Source organism: Vicia villosa, linkage group LG4 (genome assembly GCF_029867415.1).
Source record: "Vicia villosa cultivar HV-30 ecotype Madison, WI linkage group LG4, Vvil1.0, whole genome shotgun sequence".
Lineage (NCBI taxonomy): Eukaryota > Viridiplantae > Streptophyta > Magnoliopsida > Fabales > Fabaceae > Vicia > Vicia villosa.
The window spans coordinates 160,984,782-161,005,776 of record NC_081183.1 but is presented as its reverse complement, the minus strand read 5'-3'; the positions used below and the strand labels follow the sequence as shown (position 1 = coordinate 161,005,776).

The following is a 20,995-nucleotide window of genomic DNA, read 5'->3' as shown; positions in this document are numbered from 1 at the left end:
TTAAATCAATATGTCAGGGGCAGATGCACTGTTATTAGATTGGGGGCTCAAGCCCCCACAAATATATACAAAACTTTTTAATAGTACTGAGTTACTTTTAAAGCCCTCGTTAATAGATCAATAACTTAACATTTATTCACTCAAAATTATTATTTTTATTTTCTAACTTTTTATAATTCATTATTTTTTTAATATTTTTTTCCTAATATCTTTTTTAATTTTACTCTCATTCTTTTTTCTTTTAATTTTTTCCCTTTGAATGTTTTGAATTTAAAGTTTTGATTTTAATATCAACTAATATTTATTTATTAGCAGGTTCATTTAATTTAATATTTTTAAAAGTGTTATGAAATTAATAAGAAACAAAAGACTTGAGACGAAAGAGAAGAGTGTAGATTTTAAGTATAATATGAATTTGTATATTTATAAGACATACGTAATAAATAAAAAATCAAAATCAATATAAAATTTTCTAATTAATAGACATTTATAATCATTTATAATCATGTCATTTATTTTTGGGAAGGAACTACCTTATTACTAATCAATATAGATTATTAAAAAAAATTATTTGGAAACATTATTCATAACGGTCCTCTTGGATTTTTTTAGGGGATGATCGAGGGGTTCTTGTTAGATATCCTATGGGAAACCCATGTTTAATGTAACAACCATCCACTATGTGATTTCTTTTGAAGCAATGTGTACATAACATAGGGGGGATTTGAGGTGACATCTTCCTTTGCCGTGTCATATGAAATTTGAATTTTTTGCAAAGAAGATTGTAATCGGGAGCAAATGATTGAGGCACATAGACTTCTTGTTGAACGATGAGGGAGTACACATGAATACTGTTTAAGATAGGGTCCATAAGCAAGATTTGGGTGCTTATGTTGTTGTAAGGATCATTTCCATATGCTTGTAGTGGCAAACGAATTTGGAAAGATCCCATGTGCAAATGTGCAATGGGTGCGACAAGGAAGGACAAGATGAGGTAGGACGGAGATCTTCAAGTTCATCCTACAGAATCTTTAGGTTAGTGAAGTATTGCGAGAGCAACCTGTCTATTAGCTTGATTGAATGAAGGTCCTAGAGGAGGTCAGAGAAGTAAAAGTGATTTTCTTTTCATGAAGATCATCTCAGAGCTTGAAGGCGAAATCAAAGCAAATTGTGCTTTGAGAAATATGAGGAGAAACGGTTATGTTGATCCAAAAAGAACCATGTTCTTCGCTCGATTCCATAGCTCAAAATTAGGGTCAAATGAATTCGGTTTTGTTATGGTTCCTTTGATGAAGGAGAGCTTGTTCTTCAATGTCAGAGCACGACACGTTGATCTGCTCCAATTGTGATAATTGTGGTCGTCAAGCGGTGGCGCAGCGAATATGGAACCGCGGTTTTCACCGGGATGCATATAATAGGGGATTCGAGGGTTTGTCGATGGATCTTTGGGAGTGATGGTGGTGATGGAGGAATTGTCATTATCAATGGAAATGGTCGTTATCAATAGACATGATTGAAGGGATGAAGGGGTTACAGAGAAACTCTAATGAAGAATGCAGAAGCAAGAATAGGAAGAATGAAAGAGGCTCAAATGATTTTAGCAATCCGCACTACTAGAAATTTGGCCTACGGCCACGCTAAAATTTTCCACAGCTCAGAAACTGTGGCCATATATATGATTTGGCCAGGGTTTTATAAGCGTAGACTAATGTTTGAAAACATTGAATCCAGACTGCGAAACTGTGGCCTTTCCTTCAACTACCCACGGTTATTTAACTGCAGATATTTTAAGCCACAAAGTAAAACCGCGGCCTATAATTTTGACTTCAAACTGTGGCGCAAGCCCAAAAAATTATACCCCGCCAAATTTTCCCTCTTCTATTCACTTTCCCTCTCTTGATTATTTTGTTTTCTATATTTTTTTTAAATTAAAAAAAAAAATTTAAAACACAAAAACATATCTTATTTTGTTTTCTATTTTTTTTTAAGATTAAAAAAAAAACTAAAACATTAAAACATCAAACACTTTTCCCTCATTCATCAAACACGTTTCTGATTCAGTGACCTTTCTTCTTCCTCTCCTCTCGCGCACAGCTCCGTCTCGCCGTTTCTTCCTCGAAAAATCCAAAAGTCATCTCCGTTAATCAACTCTCTGCATTCTTAAACCCTAAACCTTCCCCCCTTCTCCCAAAATCTTCTCTGCTTCTTTGCATTGTAAACCCTAAATCAATTTCCCTAAATCTTCTCGGTTTGACGAAGAAGTACAGATCCACGGCACTTCCTCGTCCCATTGTTGTCACTTTTCCACTCAATAACACCAATGTCTCAAAACTATCTCTAGCTTTTCCACTCTTCCCTCTTTCAGATTCAAAGTCTCTGCCATGGTTTCCACCGTCACAACCACAAAATAGTCCCCGCCGTCATTGTCAGCGGCGGAAGAGTTGGAAAGGCCTGTTTGGGTAAACAGCTTATTTGAAACTTGCTTATCAAAATAAGCACTTATGAAATAGCTTGCATAAGCTATTTTTCTAACAATAGATACAGTAAAGTATATCCAACTGTTTTTACTTTCATACAAGTTATAAGATGTTTTCAAGTTGTTCTCGTGAGCTCTTTTGATCATTCATGCTAGTGATTATGTTAGTAGATAAGTTCAAATAAGTTATTCCAAACATGTCTTTAGATCCGTAAGTATTGTTATTGTTGATTGGTGTGGCAGATTTGGAGAGTCTCCTATTGATGGTAAGACTGATACCAATCCTGAAGGATTGACAGCTGCTTATGGCAAGTGGTCTTTGGCTGTTTCTGAAAGATTAGTGGCTGTTTCTATTTATATTGATGCAGGTATGGTATGGTGTGAGAGTGCAGTTGGTTTTGTTGAATGGCATTTAGTTTGGGAATTGATTGAGTTGCATTTGTTTAGTCTTTGTTTCAAAAGCTGTTTTAGATTATTCTTTTGCCCTTTTTTAAGTTCATTGAGTAGGAGTTAATATTTGTAGGTGGGAAGATGATCTTTACAAACGTGTGGAATATGATTCTGATGGAATTGTTAAAACTCATATCATCAAGTCTCCTTTTGTTCAGGTACTGTTCAGAGAATAAGCTTTTCATGTATGTGATTAAGTTCTAATTAATTCTATCATCCAAGATTCATCCTGATAATTATTTTGAAGATACCTTTTTCCTATAAACCATTGTATATTTGTTTATGGTTCAGATTCCTCTTGGAGTTACGGAGGACAGACTCATTGGGTCAGTTGATGTTGAGGAGTCTGTGAAGACAGGCACGACTGTTTTCCAACCAGGCCTACTTGCTGAAGCTCATAGAGGTGTTTTATATGTTGATGAAATTAATATTTTGGACGAGGGTATCAGTAATTTGCTCCTTAATGTACTGACTGAAGGAGTAAATATTATTGAAAGAGAGGGAATCAGCTTTAGGCACCCATGCAGGCCCCTTCTGATTGCTACCTATAATCCTGACGAGGGTTCTGTTCGGGAACATATGCTAGACCGTATTGTAATTAATTTGAGGTACTGCTGTAATCTACAATTTCCCCCTTCAGAATTCTTTTTTATTTATGTACACATAACCCCGGGAAATTTGGGAGTCCCAACACTCCCTTGCAAACTCTGCACCTAATCCAATCGAATCTCTGTTATTTCCACTCACTACTTATTTGTTGTTGTTTCTGTATTTCTTCTAATTTGATTGTGATCTTTAACTGTTAAAACAGCCGTAACTTGAACTGGCCCTGGTTTTCACTATAGAAACTATCCAAAATTCTATTCCCCTCTACTCACCCTTATTCTTCCAAAGGAACACTTTTTTAATCTGGGTTCTGCCAACAAGAAAACAGAGTAAAGAAGAATAACCTATAGCCTAAGCTATGCATGCAATAAATAAAATTACTTGGTCTCAAGAGTTACAAGCTGTTGCATGAATTGAACCGCAAATATGATTGTAACAATCATGCATAGGTTCACATTCATAATTTCATTTCTACAATTTTTTTAAAGTGATAATTGAGTTTTTTCTTCTTTCTGCAATGTAGGCTTTGCTGAGTAGATTGACAGAAACATTGATATGACTTAATATTTATGAAATGCAGATCATCTCGGCTAGAGAGTATCTCATGGAAGTTACTATTAGCAAAGAACAATTAAAATACCTGGTTATCGAGGCTTTACGAGGTGGTGTCCAGGTATGTAACAAGTTTTTTTGTTTCAAAAGAAGTTTTTTATATGGTAAATATGATGTACACTACAGATATCCATTGATTGTTAACTTTGGTCGACTATTTTTTTTCTTAAGGGAAGCAATTTTTCTACTTTCTAAAGAAGTAAATCTCCAAACAGAAATCTCTATTTTCTTGAGAGGGCATCAAGATCTCTCTTAATGGTTTGAGTTACAGTCTTTCTTGATCTCCCTCTTCTCTACCTATAACTATTAGACTGTCCTTCATCAAGTGAGCGGGACAAGAAAACATTGGGTTGGAAGATGTGAGATGGTTCATGATGGGAGATGATGACACTGTTTTTATAGTTGATAATGTGGTTAGAGTTCTTTCTAAGTATGACCATAATCAATTTTATTATGTTGGAAGCCCCTCGGAGAGTCATATTCAGAACATACATTTCTCTTATGGTATGGCTTATGGAGGTGGAGGATTTGCTATAAGTTACCCTTTGGCTAAGGAGCTTGCAAGGATGCAGGATAGTTATATTCAACATTACCCTGCTTTGTATGATAGTTGTATTCAACATTACCCTGCTCTGATATCTTTTTTCTTTCTGTTTTTTCAGTTATGCCTGTCTGTTATAGGATGGAAAGTGAATTTGGTTGAGTCGTTTCGGATTTAATTGCAGGCACGGTTTAATTGCAGCTCCGGTCCTCTTTTGGTTTCAAATTGCAGGTATTGAACCAAAGTTGTAGTGTTCAGTTAGCATTTTATTATGCTATTTTCCTGATGCATTCTTTCTGACTTTGAATTAGGTACTGCTGCACACGGGAACCGTGTCTTTTAAACAGTTGTACGAGCTAAGATTCTTAAAGCTGGTAAGGGTGAGCCATATGAAGTAGCAATAAAAATTATCCGCAATAATGACACCATGTGAGTGATTTTTTCACAGGCTATCCTTAATTAATCTTTTTTGCATTTTTGGGTAGTAAAGTCTCTTACACATTGTTATATGTCTGATGTGTGGAATAGGTACAAGGATGGTTTGGATTAGTTGGTCATTTAAAAGAAATTAGTAGGTCTAAATCCGGATGATAAGCTTCATTTTATTCGTTTCCTTTCAAGCTTTAAGTATAGAAATTATCTATGTTTAGTTTTTGAATCTCTAAATATGAATCTGAGTGAAGTTTTAAAGAAGTTTGGTTGTAATATTAGCCTTAGGCTAACTGTTGTGAGGGCATATGCAAAACAACTATTTATTGCACTGAAGCGTCTCCGTAACTGTGGTGCTCTGCATTGTGATATAAAGCCTGGCAATATGTTGGTATGGCTAAAATGTTGCTGTGTTTAAATTGTTTTTATCGTGAGTCGCTGTTATCGTGCCTCTGAAATAAGTAAGTATTGTATATTATACTTTTTATTGCATTACTCCCAACTACTTTTTCTTAAACACTTATATTTCCAGCTGGGCTTTTGAATGTTTCTTTGCTGTTCTTGGCTTGCAGTATGATCATCCATTGGATATTTGGTCTGTAGGATGTAGTTTGTATGAACTCTATATAGGGAAGGTTTTTTTCCAGGGCTCACTAACAACGACATGCTACGGCTTCACATGGAATTGAAGGGCCCTTTTCCAAAAAAGATGCTCCGTAAGGTAAAGTTACTGTTTAATGTGGTGAAATATTGCTGTTAGTATAGTGATCTAGATGAAAGTGAAAATATTTATTTTATTAATTATGAATACGATGGCATTCTAGTATTGCTTAGGGAAGTTTATTATTCATTGTAGTGGTAACTTACCTTGTATTTTTAACATCACTTTTTCCCTATATTTTTAGGTCTCATTCAAGCCATTCCAAGGATTTTCAGGCCAATTCATAGGTGGTCTCATTCAAGCCAAGTCTGTCAAAGGATTTTCAGGCAACTACTCTGCTATAGCATCATTCAGACCTTGTCGCTTTTGCATCTGAGTCGACAACCAACATAAGGACTATAGCATCATTTTGTCACTCTTCTTGACAATTTCAGTTTTCTTGAAATTGAATATTGACTTCTGATATGCATGTAATGTATATAGATTATGATATGCATGTAGTGTATATAGATAAGACACTAATGTGTTATGGTTTAGGAATGGTTTGAATTGAAAGGGTGGTTTCAGGAAATTTATGAAAGAATATTGCAAAGCATCTTAATTTGATGATTTAATATAATTTTGTCATAGGGAATGATTCTTATATAGAGAACTTTAGCTTTCTTCAAATAATGGCATATATATATATATATATATATATATATATATATATATATATATATATATATATATATATATATATATAAACCGTGGCAAGATTAATGGTATAGAATGCATAAAATATAACTACGGTTTTAAATCTGTGGTCATAACCAAACCTGAATGCTAAATGTTAAATTGAAACCGTGGCTTTACCATATAGCCACAGTTTTTAAGTCATGGCAAATACAAACCGTGGCCTTAATTAAGCTACCTAAATCGTGGCCTAAAAGAGCCACGGTTGTAAAAAAGGCGTGGTCTATACCAAAAAACCGTGGACTTTACTTTAGGCCACGGCCGTATACTCCACAGTTGGATTTCCGTGGCCAAACCGTGGCCTCAGCGTTACGCCACGGTTATTTTGCATATAGCCTCGGTTTTCTGGGCGTGGCAGGAGGCATTTTTTCCTGTAGTGCCGATACCATATTACACATCAGAATTCAGATGTGTTAAGAGAACACATGATGAAAGGCCTTTTAGGATTCTTGCATTATTCAATAATGAAAAGCATGAATTACAATAGGAAGACCAAGTGTTATATATACATTTGGCTTCTAATTGATTAACAAACTATTGCCCAACACTAACTAACTGATGACCATGACAGTTAAACTGCCACCAGTATGCTAATGCTCATAATCAAGTTTTCAATAAATACACATATTACACATATTAATTTTTCTTGAACAAATCAATAGAAAAACCATCCCTTGTAAAGTGTTTGGCTATATTTCTGATAATATGTATAAAGTTAACCCCTTGATGACGATTTTCACATTACAAACTCTTTGCAAACCTGCTCCATTGTAGGGCGAGTGCGTGGAATTTTATTCAAGCAAAAAGTTGCTAACCTTACAATTGATATCACCTCTTTCTCAGTATCATTTGTAGGACTAGGGAGACGTTGATCCAACTTATCCATCAGCAACATCACATCAATTGTTGAGCTTATACCATTTGATTGCAATAAAGTAGATACAATATCTCCAGGATGCTTTCCAAAAAGTATTTCTAAGGTTAATACTCCAAAACTATACACATCACATCTTTCATTTACTTCCATTGTGTATGCAAGTTCTATAACAAACAATAAGAGTTATCACATGAAAACTAGGATTTGAAACAAATAATGAAAGTAGTAATGTTTTGTATGTAACTGCAAAAGACATAATAGAAATTAACCTGGAGCAGCATATCCAAAGGTGCCAACAAAATAAGTCCAGTTGGATGAATCAGGATTAAGAAACTTAGCAGTTCCAAAGTCTGAGACATGAGCTACATATTTCAAATCCAAAACAATATTCTTGCTGGATATATCGCGATGAACAATTGAAGGTGAGCAATTATGATGCATATAACACAATGCATTAGCGACATCTTTGATTACATTCAACCTCTTAGTCCAATCGAATATTGATGCTTGTTCATCATCTTTCAAAATCTTGTCCATACTACCCATCTCCAAGAACTCGTAGACCAAAAATGTGTGTTGAGCATGTAAACAAAATCCATATAGCTTCACAATGTTTCGATGACGAATTTTTGTTAAAGCTTTGATCTCACTTGCAAAAGTTTTCAGATTGGTCATTTCTTCATTTTGTATTTGATGGAGTTTCTTCACCGCTACAACTTGACCTGTAGGCAACTCTGCTTTGTAAACACTACCATGTCCTCCAACTCCAAGGAGATACTTGTTATCAAAATCTCCGGTGGCTTCAATAATATTCTCATACACCATTTTTCCATCAAAACTCCATATTGTAAATAGATTGTTAGTGTCTAATACTTCTCTACCGCTGTACTCTTCTGTGATTGAAGCTCGGAAGGGACGATATGAGAGCCAATAAACAAATAATACTAACAATAAAGTTCCTAGAGTGAGGGGTAAGACAACCATCAAAAGTTTGTTAGGCTTATGACCATGAACCTTTCCACTTGATGTTGAGCAAGGCCTAAGGCCAGAGACGTTACCACACAAGCCTTTGTTATTTCTCAGTGCTTCAATTGAAGCTTTTCGGAATGCTGGAATGCTTGGAATCGGACCCTCCAATTGGTTGTATGATATATCAACAACTGTCAATCCTAACATATCACCATAGATAAAGGGAATTTCACCAGAAAGATTATTATGTGAGACATTTAATGTTTCTAAGTGTTTTAATTGTCCAAGCATGGATGGTATGGTCCCGTCTAAAAAATTTGCACTAAGATCAAGATTTTCAATAACTTGTAATTGGCCACTTTCAAGAGGAATGTTTCCTTCAAACTTATTGTTGCTCAAATTCAAGTTCAATAACATAGGTAACCATCCAAGTTGCTCTGGGATGAAGCCACTTAAATTATTTGTTGCAAGATCCAAGGTAGCTAGTTCCCGCAATGATGCAATTTGTATAGGAACTTGTCCCGAAAGATGATTGTTACTTATTAAGAGTTGGATCAATGAAGATAAGTTTCCTAGCTCCTTTGGAATTTCTCCTATAAGTTGATTCGAGGACAAGTCTAGTACATGTAAATTGGTTGCTTCCGCCAGTTCGGGTGGTATGCTTCCTGTTAAATTATTATTCGCGATTTTAAGGCTTGTAAGGTTCTTACATTTTCCCCAGTTTGGTGAAATATGGCCATAAAAATTATTGCCACTCAAACCCATGTAGTCCAAGTTCGGATACACACCAAACATATCTGCTAAATTTCCGGTTAGCAGGTTTTGTTCAAGTCTAACTCGCTTAAGAGTTGAACAATTCCTCAAACTCTTTGGAACTCGACCGGTGAATTGGTTAATAGTAGCACAGAAGTGTGACAACTTTCCACCTAGACACACGTCGTCAGGTAAATGACCAATGAACTTATTATCGCTGAATTGCAAAAGTTCCAAATTGGTAAGATTATTCATTTCTTTAGGAATTTTACCACTCAACTGGTTTGCAAAAAGTGACAGTTTAACAAGTTTTGTCAAGTTTCCAATAGTAGAAGGAATTGGTCCAGAAAACTCATTTCCATAAAGGAAAAGAGTATCTAAGTTAACTAAATTACCTATTGAATGTGGAATTCGGCCAGAGAATTTATTATTGGACAAATCAAGAATTTTTAGATTGGACATTACCTCAATATGGGATGGAACACCTCCATAGAAGGAGTTGTTTTTTAAAACTATGTTTCTGACTTTTGGCAGTGATGAGAAATTGAGAAGTTGAAGTGTACCTCTTACTCCAATATTGGTGAGGTTGATCTTGTAGATGGATGTTGACTCATTATCACATGTGATTCCTTTCCAACTACTACAAGGATTGTTACCAATCCATGAAGAGAGCAAAGCCTTGCTTTGGTTGTCAAAGCTTTCTTTCCATTTTAACATAGCATTTGCTTCGCTGCGTTGGATTTTCGCTGAAACGTGAGGTGTTGTGGCCATAACAAACATATAAAAGAACAAAAATAGACAATGCATTGATAAAAGCTTCATTTTCTGAAACATTTTGAAAATGTGAACACAATGGTAATAGTACAAGAGATTTATTGTAATGTGCACGTTTAAATGGGAGATGTGGGTGATATTTACGTGAAAAAACAAAGTGTATTGTCCACTTTGTAATAGGGAAGACTCTTCCACATTGTTTATTGTATTTGACTGATATTAGGTTGAATTGGTCGTTTGGAGGGCTTCTGGAACCCTAGGGAGACTTTGATATGAGATTGAAGTAATGAGTTTAACTTGAGAGTTAATTAAATAAATACATTTTTGTCTAGATATGTGGATATAATGGTAATGCTTCTTAAATATCTATGCACTGTGACATGCAATAGTGACTTTAAACATTCATGATTCAACATGAGTAAGATTGTCAACAAATAAAAAAACGTGAGTAAAATTGTCAACAAATAAAAAACAGGAGTAAAGAAAATTCATGCATACTCCAATAGAAAATGCCGTGTGAGCATGAGTGGGGGTAAGACTGACTGGATGTGAGAGGTTAGTAGGTAGATGGTGATTGAGCAATAATCGTGTTTAGGGAATCTATGAAAGAGGAGCGAGTCATTGAGGTGGGCCATTGGGGTCCGAATTTCTTTCTTTGAGGATTCTATAGTATGGAGTTTATAGTCTTATAAACCGGCTTGAATTTCACTCCTAAGGTTCAAGGCAAAAAAATCCAATGGTAAGGTAAAGCAACTTAGCGACTATGGCTTAAAGCTTGGATGCATTACATTAAAGTGAGACAACACAAGTGCTATTAACATAACAAAGAATTCAGTCATGCACTTAAGAGCTAAACACATAGACATTCGACATCATTTCCTTCGCGATCATGTTCTCAAATGTGACGTTGAAATATCGTTCGTGGATACGCATAATAAACTAGAGGACATTTTCACGAAACCACTTGCAAAGGAACCTTTCTTTAAAATTCGAAGAGAACTAGGTATTTTGGATGAACATGACGTGTGATAACTCTCTCGAATATCCACTTGCTCAAATTCATCATTTAAGGTGCATGCTAAAATTCTTCTTATTTAACTTTTCACAATTTCATTTGTGAAAATTCTTATATAATATGTTTCAATTATGTTATGTGCTTATATGTTGCCTAAACATGTTATTTAAATATTAGATATGTGTTTATCTGTTTAAACTTGTGGATTATTTAGCATCATTGCTATTGTTTTTGTGTTTTTCAATTTTTTTCTTCAAGTAACCGGTTACTTGAGGTTGAGATGAAGTAACCTGTTACCTCATCAAAAAATTTAATTCATGCGCTTCTGTGTGATTGTTACGCGTGCAAGTAACCAGTTACATTACATCAAGTAACCGTTTACCCTATACCAATTTTTAATTTTTTAATTTTTTAATTTTATTTTCTATTTAAATGGCTTTTATTCTAGTCAAACCTTCATCTCTTTTCATCTACTCACTTCTTGGAAATCAATTTCATTAAACTCAATCTTTACTACCCACTCATAATACTCCATTTACCAACCTCATCTCATTTAATCCCACTCATCAAAACTTATTATATAATACCTCTTCCCGACTTCAAACCAAATAAACCATTTCAAAAAGCACTTATTTCAAAAATCTCTTTCACAAATCCTAACCTTCTCTTTTCTCAAGTTCCATCGATGGCTCCTCCAAGAAAAGCAAAAGGAAAGGCAAAAGTTGGTGAAGGTTCCTCTAACCCAGCTCTAGATTCTGACACTGAGATTGCGAAACCCACTCTAAAGTCTAAGAGGCTGCTCTTCGATTTTAGAAATTGCCCTATGACACCTCCCAAGTATGGTAATCTTGCCTCTTTCCTGACTTTGAGCTTTAATTTTCATGGTCTGTTAAACTTTCAAGGAATTAGTGACTTTATTGGTGATTATATTCATGTGTACCGGACCTTGTTAAAGATTTTTATGGAAAGTTGAATGTTACAAATGATTGTATTGTCTCTTCTCTTGTTAAACAAAAAGAAATTTTGTTAACTCAAGATGAATTTGGGTTATGCTTGGGTATTCCATCTACCAGTGTTCGTCTTCGTCAAGGTTTTGTTTGTGCTGATCCAAAATTTAAGGACTATGAGAAGTGGGCTTTCTACTTTAGTATCAACCGCGTCTCAAAACAAGAAGTTGTAAGAAAACTTTCAGCCTCCGCTCGGGTTCACCTCTATTCAGCTACCTTATCAGTTAGTAATCGTGTGTTGCATTATTTAATTGCATACATACTCTTCCCGAAGCATTCTAATCATTCGTAACTTAGTGATCTTGATTTGTGACTCATTTATGCAATTAAGAAGAAAATCAAAGTGAATTGGGCCTTTTTGATAATGTTCAACATGTTGCGTCAAAAGAGGCTTAATGGTGGACTCCCATATGGTCGACCAATTTTAAAGATTTTGGAATATTGTGGTGTTGAATTAAAACGGGAACCCAAAATTGAGATGTCTTCGAAAAAGTGGGAGATAATTGTCAATGCAACCAACAAGAACATGAGAATTTTTCAAGATGTGGATTCAAGCATCTTGATCAAGGTACATCATCTTCACAAGCAGCTCCAGCTTAAGCTCCGACTCTGACTTCGACTTCGGTTCCAGCTCCAATTCAGGTTCCAGCCAAAGGTTACACCGATGAGTTTCTCTACAACAAAATATGCTCAATGGAGAATCACGAGAACACTCGCTTTGATAGCCTTCGCTTAGAAATTCTCACCGCTATTGCAAACTTCAACCGAACCCATGAGGAAAGTGAGGAAAATAAGGAGGAGATGGATGGAGATGAAACCTAAAGTCTTTGTGTTGCTTGTTATTCTTATGTTATTGTCATGGTTTATTGTTTTTATTTTTGTTTGTTTAAGACTATGTTCTATTTTCATTTCGTTTTTGTTATTACTTTGTCACCCGTTTAAGACAATATGTTGTTTCATGTTATGTCATAATGCTATGTTTTGTTACCGCGTGTGTTGTACTTCTACTTTTTTCATATCTCTATTTTAGTTTTTTATTCTTTTTCCCATACTTTTTGATAATAACAACGGGGGAGAAGAGGCATGTTTGCTTTTGTCTAAATTTGTGCAGCCACATAATATTATCCAACTCACATCCATAAATAAGAGCATTGATTAAGGGGGGAACTATCAATATAGGGAGAGCATGCACATTAGGACAAATCAAGCAATTTAAAGAGTTTCATGCACTTCAAATTTAAAATGGACGTCATCATTAGGGGTGTTCAAAACCAAACCAACCCAATAGAAAACCGTAAACCAAACTGAAATCGCAAAAAACCGCATTTGGTTCGAATTTGTTTGGGTCATCTTTTAACAAAACCGCACAGTTCGGTTTGTGGTTTGTATTTTGTAAACCGAACCAAACCAAATCAAACTACATTATCGCACATCTTCTTCTCTAATCTCTAAACTCTTTTGTTTTTTCTTTTTCATCTTCATTAATCTCTTGTCTCTTCTATTTTTTTTATTTCATTGTAATATTTTTTTATTGTTTTATGCTATTATTTTACGTTTATTATTTCACTTTTGTCTAATTTAACTTTTACATATTAAATGGAAAGTTGTTGTCAAAATATGACGAGTTTTGTTGTTATTTGATAGTGTATGAATGTCTAAATACAAAGTTATGTTGTCATATATATGTGTATGCATGGCTCAATAAAATATTAAAAAAAACCGAACCAAGTGAACCAAACCAAACTGCATTGGTTTGGTTTGGTTTGATTCGATTTTTTTCTAAAAGCCAACCAAACCAAACCGCATGATATTTTGTCTTGCGATTCAGATGATTTTTTCGTCAAAACCGCCCAACCTCACCGCGAACACCCCTAGTCATCATCAAAACGGGGGAGAATGTAAAGTCAAACCTCTCAAAGTATATGTCTTGATAAAAACAACTAATATGCATTTATATAGAGAAAGGATGAGAAAAAGGAACAAATGAATATGGATCAAGATTGCACCTTTGATGGAGATTAGTTTTGATTGATTGATCTTCAAAATCAAATTGGTACAAGTTACAATTTAAGCCTTGGTATAATTTAGTGCTAAAAAAATCACCTATATTTTCATACATATGCATTACCATAAACAAATCTTTGTGCCATTGGTTTCAAGTAATTTGCATAAGGATTTTTCGCTTTTCGCTTCAGAGTAACCGGTTACATGAAGCCAAGTTATCGGTTACTCGAAACTGGCAGTGTCTCTGTTTGCATGTTTTTGGCTTGTAAATAAAATTCCTTTTCTAACCAATAACCATTGCATTGATTAATCATTATACACCCTTTATAAATGATATGATACTCATGTAAAATCCATACATTTTATGAATTCAATGATTCACCTCTTTCATTGCAATTTAACATCATTTTCTCATAAAATTTTCATATAAGTGTTTTTTCTACTTGAACTTTCATCGAGATTTTTTCTGCACATTGTTTCATATCAATTCATAAAAATTTCTCCTTCATTCATAAACACTTGAGCACTATTATATCATTATAAATTGCTTGTTTGAAAGAGAAAATAAATCTTAGTGATTGATATATATATATATATATATATGGGACGACATAAGTGAGAACACTTGGTTATTATGATAAATGAGAACAACGAATCACGACCATTAAATTTTTATTTGTTGATTTTAATGGACTGGATTAGTTTCTCTTAGTATGATCCTTAATATTTATTTTAAATCAATATAGAAAGAGAAACCAATCGAATTCATTAAAATCAACAAATCAAAATTAAATGGTTGTGATTCATTGTTCTCATTTCTCATAATAACCAAGTGTTCTCACTTGAGTCGTCCCATATATATATATATATATATATATATATATATATATATATATATATATATATATATATATATATATATATATATATATATATATATATATATATATATATATATATATATATATATATATATATATATATATATATATATATATGAAGGTTATATTTACTCCAGGAGTAAGTTATTATAACTTACTCCAAATCTAGACCATTGATTCTTTTCAATCTAGTGATTAAAAATAATAAGTAATTAAATGTGGAGATAGAAAACTATTACTTATTGTTTTTAACCATTAGATTGAGAAGAATCAATGGTCTAAATTTGGAGTAAGTTATAATAAGTTACTCCTAGAGTAAATATAACCCTCCTTTTTTATATATATATATATATATATATATATATATATATATATATATATATATATATATATATATATATATATATATATATATATATATATATATATATATATATATATATATATATATTCATTTACTTCTTTGCTTAAGTATTTTTTAGATTTTGGTTGTAATACCTTGATGTTCAGGATTGTTGGAAGCAAAAGAATTGATTTTGAGAGGATTGTATTCATTTCAATTTGGTTGATCACAATAGGATTGTTCTGGTTCATTGTGTTAGTCATGTACAAGTCTTAACAATAATAAAATCTCTTTTGGTGTTGAACGGAGACTGAAGTACTCTCGGGTGGAAATAGATCAGGTTAACTGACAAGGGCCTACGCAGACTCTAGTCAGGCCAGACTTTTTTTTAATATAAAAGATCTGGGATATTTTATAAGTTTATTTAGTTTTAAAAAAGTTAGGTCATCTGGCTATAGAAAAACGTTTAAACTTATCAAACTAATCTATCTATCTATATATATATATATATATATATATATATATATATATATATATATATATATATATATATATATATATATATATATATATATATATATATATATATATATGAATAATTTTATTATAATTACTCCTTCTATTCTTTTTAACTATCACTTTTTAGAAAAAAATTATTTCTTTTTAAGTGTCATTTCAAAATTCAAAATAGTATTGATTGTAGTTTTGTAAAAAAATACTGCTAGTTAATTATTAGTGAAAGAGAAAAAAGCCAAATAAAATAATAAAAGCTCAATTGTACTACTATAGATAAAAAGATAATCTTTGCTTGAAAAAAAGTAATAACATTAGCTCGTTTGGCCCGACTTTTTTAAGTCTTAAAAGTTACTTTAAAGTTAAAGTTAAAAATAAGAGCTTTTAAAATTAAGTTAAAGTCGTTTGGTTATGATTATTTTTTAAACTTTAGAGTTATTTTTAATTTTATTTTTTCACTAAAGTTATATATATATATATAATGCGTATTGATTAATTGTTGTATTAACATCTATAATATAGTGTATAGTTTAATAATATTATTATTGAAAATCATTATACAATAAAATAAGATATAATATACAAAATGAATAAAAAGTTGGACAAAACTAGTGTCTACAAAAATGATGATGTAAACCGAAGAAGAAAAAAATAAAATAAAACATAACTCTAGATGTTATGAACCGTAGAAAAAATTGAAAAATTGCCGTTTACTGCACTAGCGCAATTTTTTTAAAGAAAATGCTTTCGTTGGGATTCGAACCGCGGCCACATGTTTTAAGCTCTGAAAAAGTTGGTTTCAACGCCTTTTTTACAAGCTCCTTTTATTTAATTTTTTGCCTTGAAAAAAAGTTACTTTTTTTCATAAGAGCTTTATAAAAAATGTGTTTGGCCCTCCATCTCCTTATAAGGAGAAGAAAAGTAGATAAAAAGTTGGGGCAAACGAGCTCAAATTAACTTTTCTTGATGTGTAAAAAGATAAAAAATGACACTTAAAAATGAATAGATGGAGTATTATATTGAATATTATATTTTAAATTAAAATACAAAAAATAAAACTTAATTATCTTGACGAACTTATTAAAATAGGTTGAAAACACCTTCGGAACAATGTAATAAGTTGTTTTCATAAGTTATCATAAACAAATAGCCTTAGAAAACTTATGTTTGTAAGTTTAGATTGCGCCTAAAATGGTGTGAATTAGATACTTTAAATTTTTTTCTGATTTTAGTGATGAAGGTAATTATTTTTCATCCTCGCGTTCTTTATTTTCATGCACTCTTTACTTTCAATTTAAATTTTAAAAATTTAACATAATAATAATAATATTTATGACAAATTCTGTGTGAGTATTTGTTTAGTTAGATCCAAATACCAAATACAAATTCCATTGATATTTTACTATTCTATCTATAAATAATAATAGTAACGAGTAGATTTAGATTGACAATTTTTTTTTGGTTAATCTGAATTTTAAATTGATATAATAATAGATAATATCTTACCACATCCCATGTGTATCTTATGCACCATGCGAGTTGCCTAAAATGTCTCTTGCATCCGTAGATGTATTTTCGGAAGCACTTTTTTTTGTTTAAAGTTGTTTTGTTCCGCAGACGCAACTACGAAAGATTTCCTGAGATGCATCTACGGAAGCATTTGATGTTATATTCGCGCCAGACTCTTCTCCCTCATTCTTCACTTTTCATATTTACAAACTCTCAATCTCTCTCAACATAAAAAATCAAACTTCCACCAAAATCCGCTGTTTTCTCTCGAGTTCGATTTTGAATATCAACATCAACAATCAACGCATTTCAAAATCTTCAAAATTCAATTTAATTGGTAAGTTTTTGAGTTATTTTTGAGTTTTCCCGTAATAGAGTTTGAGTAGATTTTTTAGGTGTAGAAATCATTAGTTAGGTTTAAGAACATAATTTAGAGACAATGTAGGTAGTGTTTGATGTGTAGAACAAACTGATTAGGGGTGAAAATTGTTTTTTTAAGTAGGAGAACAATGACTTATGCCATTTTTGCGTTTCTGAAATTGTAGAATCTTCCATAGATGCATCTACGGAACATATGAAACGTTAGGTCGTTCGTAGATGCATTTAGGGAACAAAACCAGATTTTTAAAATGTTAGGTTGTTTCGTAAATGCATCTACGAAAGATTTCCGTATGTGCATCTACATATGTTAATTTATTTTTTTTCTTTTCTAATCATAACTAAATTGTATCCCATTCATTGTATTTGTGATACAACTCATCTGTGCATTTTGATGCACATTCCTCTATGTTTATACTTATGCATTTCCATACTTTACCTTGGTTATTTTTCTATTTTAATGTGTTTTTATAAATTAGTTTATTTTTCACTTATTTGATTTTCGCACTCTATTTTCGGCATTAGCAGTCTGCACTAAAATGATCATAACTGGAGCTCCGGGAATCGTATTGATGTGTTCTAATAATCGCCGGAAAGCTAAGAGAAAGAGCTACATCTTTCAAGTTGGAGTCAAAGGCAAATTCGAAATGCATAGTTCCCAGAATTTCGTTGAAGTTTCAGTCATTAGAATAATTTGTTTTTGGGTCATTATTTTATGGGCTTGGGTTATGTTTTTGACCCAGTTTGAGTTAGTAGAGAAGAAAATCTTATTTTGTCTTATAAGGGTTAGCAGCCGCTAGAATACTTTAGACCTTTTTTTTTGCCATAAATTTTACTTTTGCTTTCATGATTAGAATGAAGAACTAATTCCCAAAGGCAAATCCTGCTGCTTATGGGTTCCATTGCTTTGAGGTTATTCTAATACTAATTTAAATTCGATTTCTATTCAATTCTTTTCTATGAAATCATTTGCTTAATTTGATTACAATTGTTTGTTTAATTCGATTGTTGTTCATATGATAGAATTGATTAAATTCGATTGTATGCATGTTCCTAAATTTAATTACGTGTTATCATTTGCTTAATTCGTTAACTCGTCATATTCTTAACCGTTTGCTTAATTCGGTAAACAGGAACATAACTCGTATGATTTTAATAAGCGCTTGTCTGATTAATCTCATAATCGAATAGGTCGAAGCTGTTTAGGGATTGGTGTTATTATAACCTATAATAAGTCGGAACCCGAATCAGTAGGATTAGCCATTTAGCTTATTTTGATAATCAGTTAATTTACTTTGTTTTATAAATTGATTCTAAAACCATAAACCCCCAATTCGATTTTTAATTAGTTAATAATAATACAAGAATCCTTGCGATTAGATACTCGAGTCATTGTCGCTAAACTACAGTTTTAAAAATACTCGTTTTTGATCCGTGGGCGACAGCGGATCAACAACGCAGATATTATGGCCGACCGTTCAGACCGCATTATATCTGGGAGGACTACATAACATGCCTCCGTGCGACGTGCGCAAATGCAGGTAGTGTCACAAGTTACAGATGGAGTTGTCGTTCCTGCAGATGTACCTGCTACACCAGTTCCAACAGAGGGGTCTTCTCCATCTATTCCAGTTGAGGGGGATTCCGTGACTACTAATTCAACACAGAGGCCTCAAGATGATGGTGATATTTCCTCACAGACGCCCTCCGCCCGCAGACGTCGTCGGTGCAGTTCTTCTTCTCCTATGTGTGTGCCAGTGACGGCCGATGCAGGATTTCCAATGCCACCTCATGAGTTGCACGAGGATGATGAGGTTTTGGAGCCTGTCTGGTACCCGGAGTTCCTGTAGATGCATCTCTATTGGCAGGGTATGCAATGATATTCAGCCATACATATCTGGGACGGAGAGATACATTTTTTTGGTTATTATTTATTAATTTTTTTCTTAAGTTTCTGATTAATTATTTGTAACTTTGCTTATTATTTATTGCTTTTTTTTTGGAAAATTTTAGGAGATGGATACCCAGAAGTTCTACAACCATGGTCGGAAGATTGCCGCTCTAGTGCAGCCTAACGAGGCGTGGTTCCAGGATGTCCTCTCAGCTTTTGGGCTGAAGGACCTCTGTCAGGTCAGGTTCCACACGATACATAATGGGATGCTAATGGCCTTTGTAGAGAGGTGGCATCCAGAGACTTCGTCATTCCATCTTCATCATAGTGAGGTTAGCATCACTCTTGATGACGTCGCATGGCTCCTACAAATACCTATCAGGGGTACCCTCCTTGGTCACGGTAGGTTGACGAAGGAGGAAGTGAGGGAGATGCTGATTGAAGAGCTCGCGGCTGATCCTAAGTACGTCCTTGAGGAGGTTGAGAGGCTACACTGGCGTACATCTATCGTAAACTCGAAGATGGATGCCTTTGGAAGGCAATGACTATGGTTGATAGTTGTACCCTCTCAGTGGTAACAATCTATATCATTATACTTTTTCTCAAAGTTTATTATATATTTGTGATAATATGTTTGATCCCCGTTATTTTTCTCTAGTGTTGGATATTACAACACTTTTCTAACATTATTGGCTGGGGAGAGGTACAAGACTACACTGAGGCTATGTTGAGTGCTAGAGCCTTCGTCCCTCTCAGAGGGAACCAGGTACCGGATCCTTATAGACATTATCTTGACCGCATGGTTGCAGAGGACGTCTGATACAAATGCTATGCTGCTCACAGTTAGACGATTCCGTCTGATGAGATCGTACTATATTCTGGATGGTTGGCTGCCAGTTCGACCATCATTGCTCGTTATCTTCCGGAGTGCGTCATGTGGCAGTTCAACTACTAGCAGACGATACCTCACCACCTTCCTATCACCGCTCCCATCACCATGACTCGTCGGCAACTAGATGAGGTATTTGCAGACTGGGAGCACCACATGGTTCCTGCCGAGGCTCGGGCAACCACATCAGAGAGAGACTGGAGCTGCGTCGACGGGTACATCACCTGGTACTACAGAGTGTTACACTCATACATGATCCCCACTACATCGAGATCACCATTCAGACCAGCTCACATGGAGATTTTGCATACTCATCAGTCTCAGATGGACCACACTAACGATGTTCTTCCTCGGTGTCGTGAGATACTTGACATGACGCAGATAGACATTACCGTTGGTTTCTTCCCTGAGGGGTCTGATCATAGACGTGTATTGGATGGTATCATTAGGGTGGCAGATGGGGCATTTTTGTACCATTGAAACCATGCTAAGACAGGTGGGGCACTTGACGGTAGAGGTAGAGTAGTCAACAGACAGTGTGGTGGACTTAGAGGCGGGGCCAGAGGTAGTGGAGAGGCGCAAGATGATGTCCGACACACACAGTAGTGATGCCTGTGATTTTTTTTATATCTGTATTTTGATTTCATTTATGTACGTTAGTTTAATTATGTATTCGACGATT

The 20,995-nt window shown here is 34.0% G+C and overlaps 2 protein-coding genes and 1 long non-coding RNA gene across 3 annotated transcripts; 2 read left to right on the top strand and 1 right to left on the bottom strand.

The window, feature by feature from the left end:
- The first annotated feature begins 4,828 nt into the window (after nt 1–4,828).
- Nucleotides 4,829–6,329, top strand: LOC131600132 (uncharacterized). The gene is made up of 4 exons (XR_009283015.1): nt 4,829–4,916; nt 4,997–5,114; nt 5,214–5,835; nt 6,020–6,329. It is a non-coding gene; the product is annotated as an uncharacterized LOC131600132 (long non-coding RNA).
- Nucleotides 6,330–6,832: 503 nt separating this feature from the next.
- LOC131600131 (MDIS1-interacting receptor like kinase 2-like) lies at nt 6,833–10,010 on the bottom strand. The gene is made up of 2 exons (XM_058872352.1): nt 7,657–10,010; nt 6,833–7,551 (listed from the first exon to the last, which is right to left on the bottom strand). Exons 1-2 carry the CDS (start codon nt 9,941–9,943, stop codon nt 7,247–7,249), a joined length of 2,592 nt encoding a protein of 863 aa, XP_058728335.1. The 5' UTR covers nt 9,944–10,010; the 3' UTR covers nt 6,833–7,246.
- A 9,058-nt stretch (nt 10,011–19,068) lies between these two features.
- Nucleotides 19,069–20,244, top strand: LOC131598210 (protein MAIN-LIKE 2-like). The gene is made up of 3 exons (XM_058870836.1): nt 19,069–19,347; nt 19,547–19,933; nt 20,083–20,244. The coding sequence occupies exons 1-3, from the start codon at nt 19,069–19,071 to the stop codon at nt 20,242–20,244; spliced, it is 828 nt and encodes a 275-aa protein (XP_058726819.1).
- Nucleotides 20,245–20,995: the final 751 nt, after the last annotated feature.

Coding starts and splice junctions, on each gene's coding strand:
- LOC131598210 (XM_058870836.1), top strand. CDS start 19,069: ATGCAGGTAGTGTCACAAGTTACAGATGGAGTTGTCGTTCCTGCAGAT. Junction 19,348..19,546: donor AGTTGCACGAGGATGATGAG/GTTTTGGAGCCT, acceptor GGAAAATTTTAG/GAGATGGATACCCAGAAGTT. Junction 19,934..20,082: donor TACACTGGCGTACATCTATC/GTAAACTCGAAG, acceptor ATTTTTCTCTAG/TGTTGGATATTACAACACTT.
- LOC131600131 (XM_058872352.1), bottom strand. CDS start 9,943: ATGTTTCAGAAAATGAAGCTTTTATCAATGCATTGTCTATTTTTGTTC. Junction 7,552..7,656: donor CTTTGGATATGCTGCTCCAG/GTTAATTTCTAT, acceptor TGTTTGTTATAG/AACTTGCATACACAATGGAA.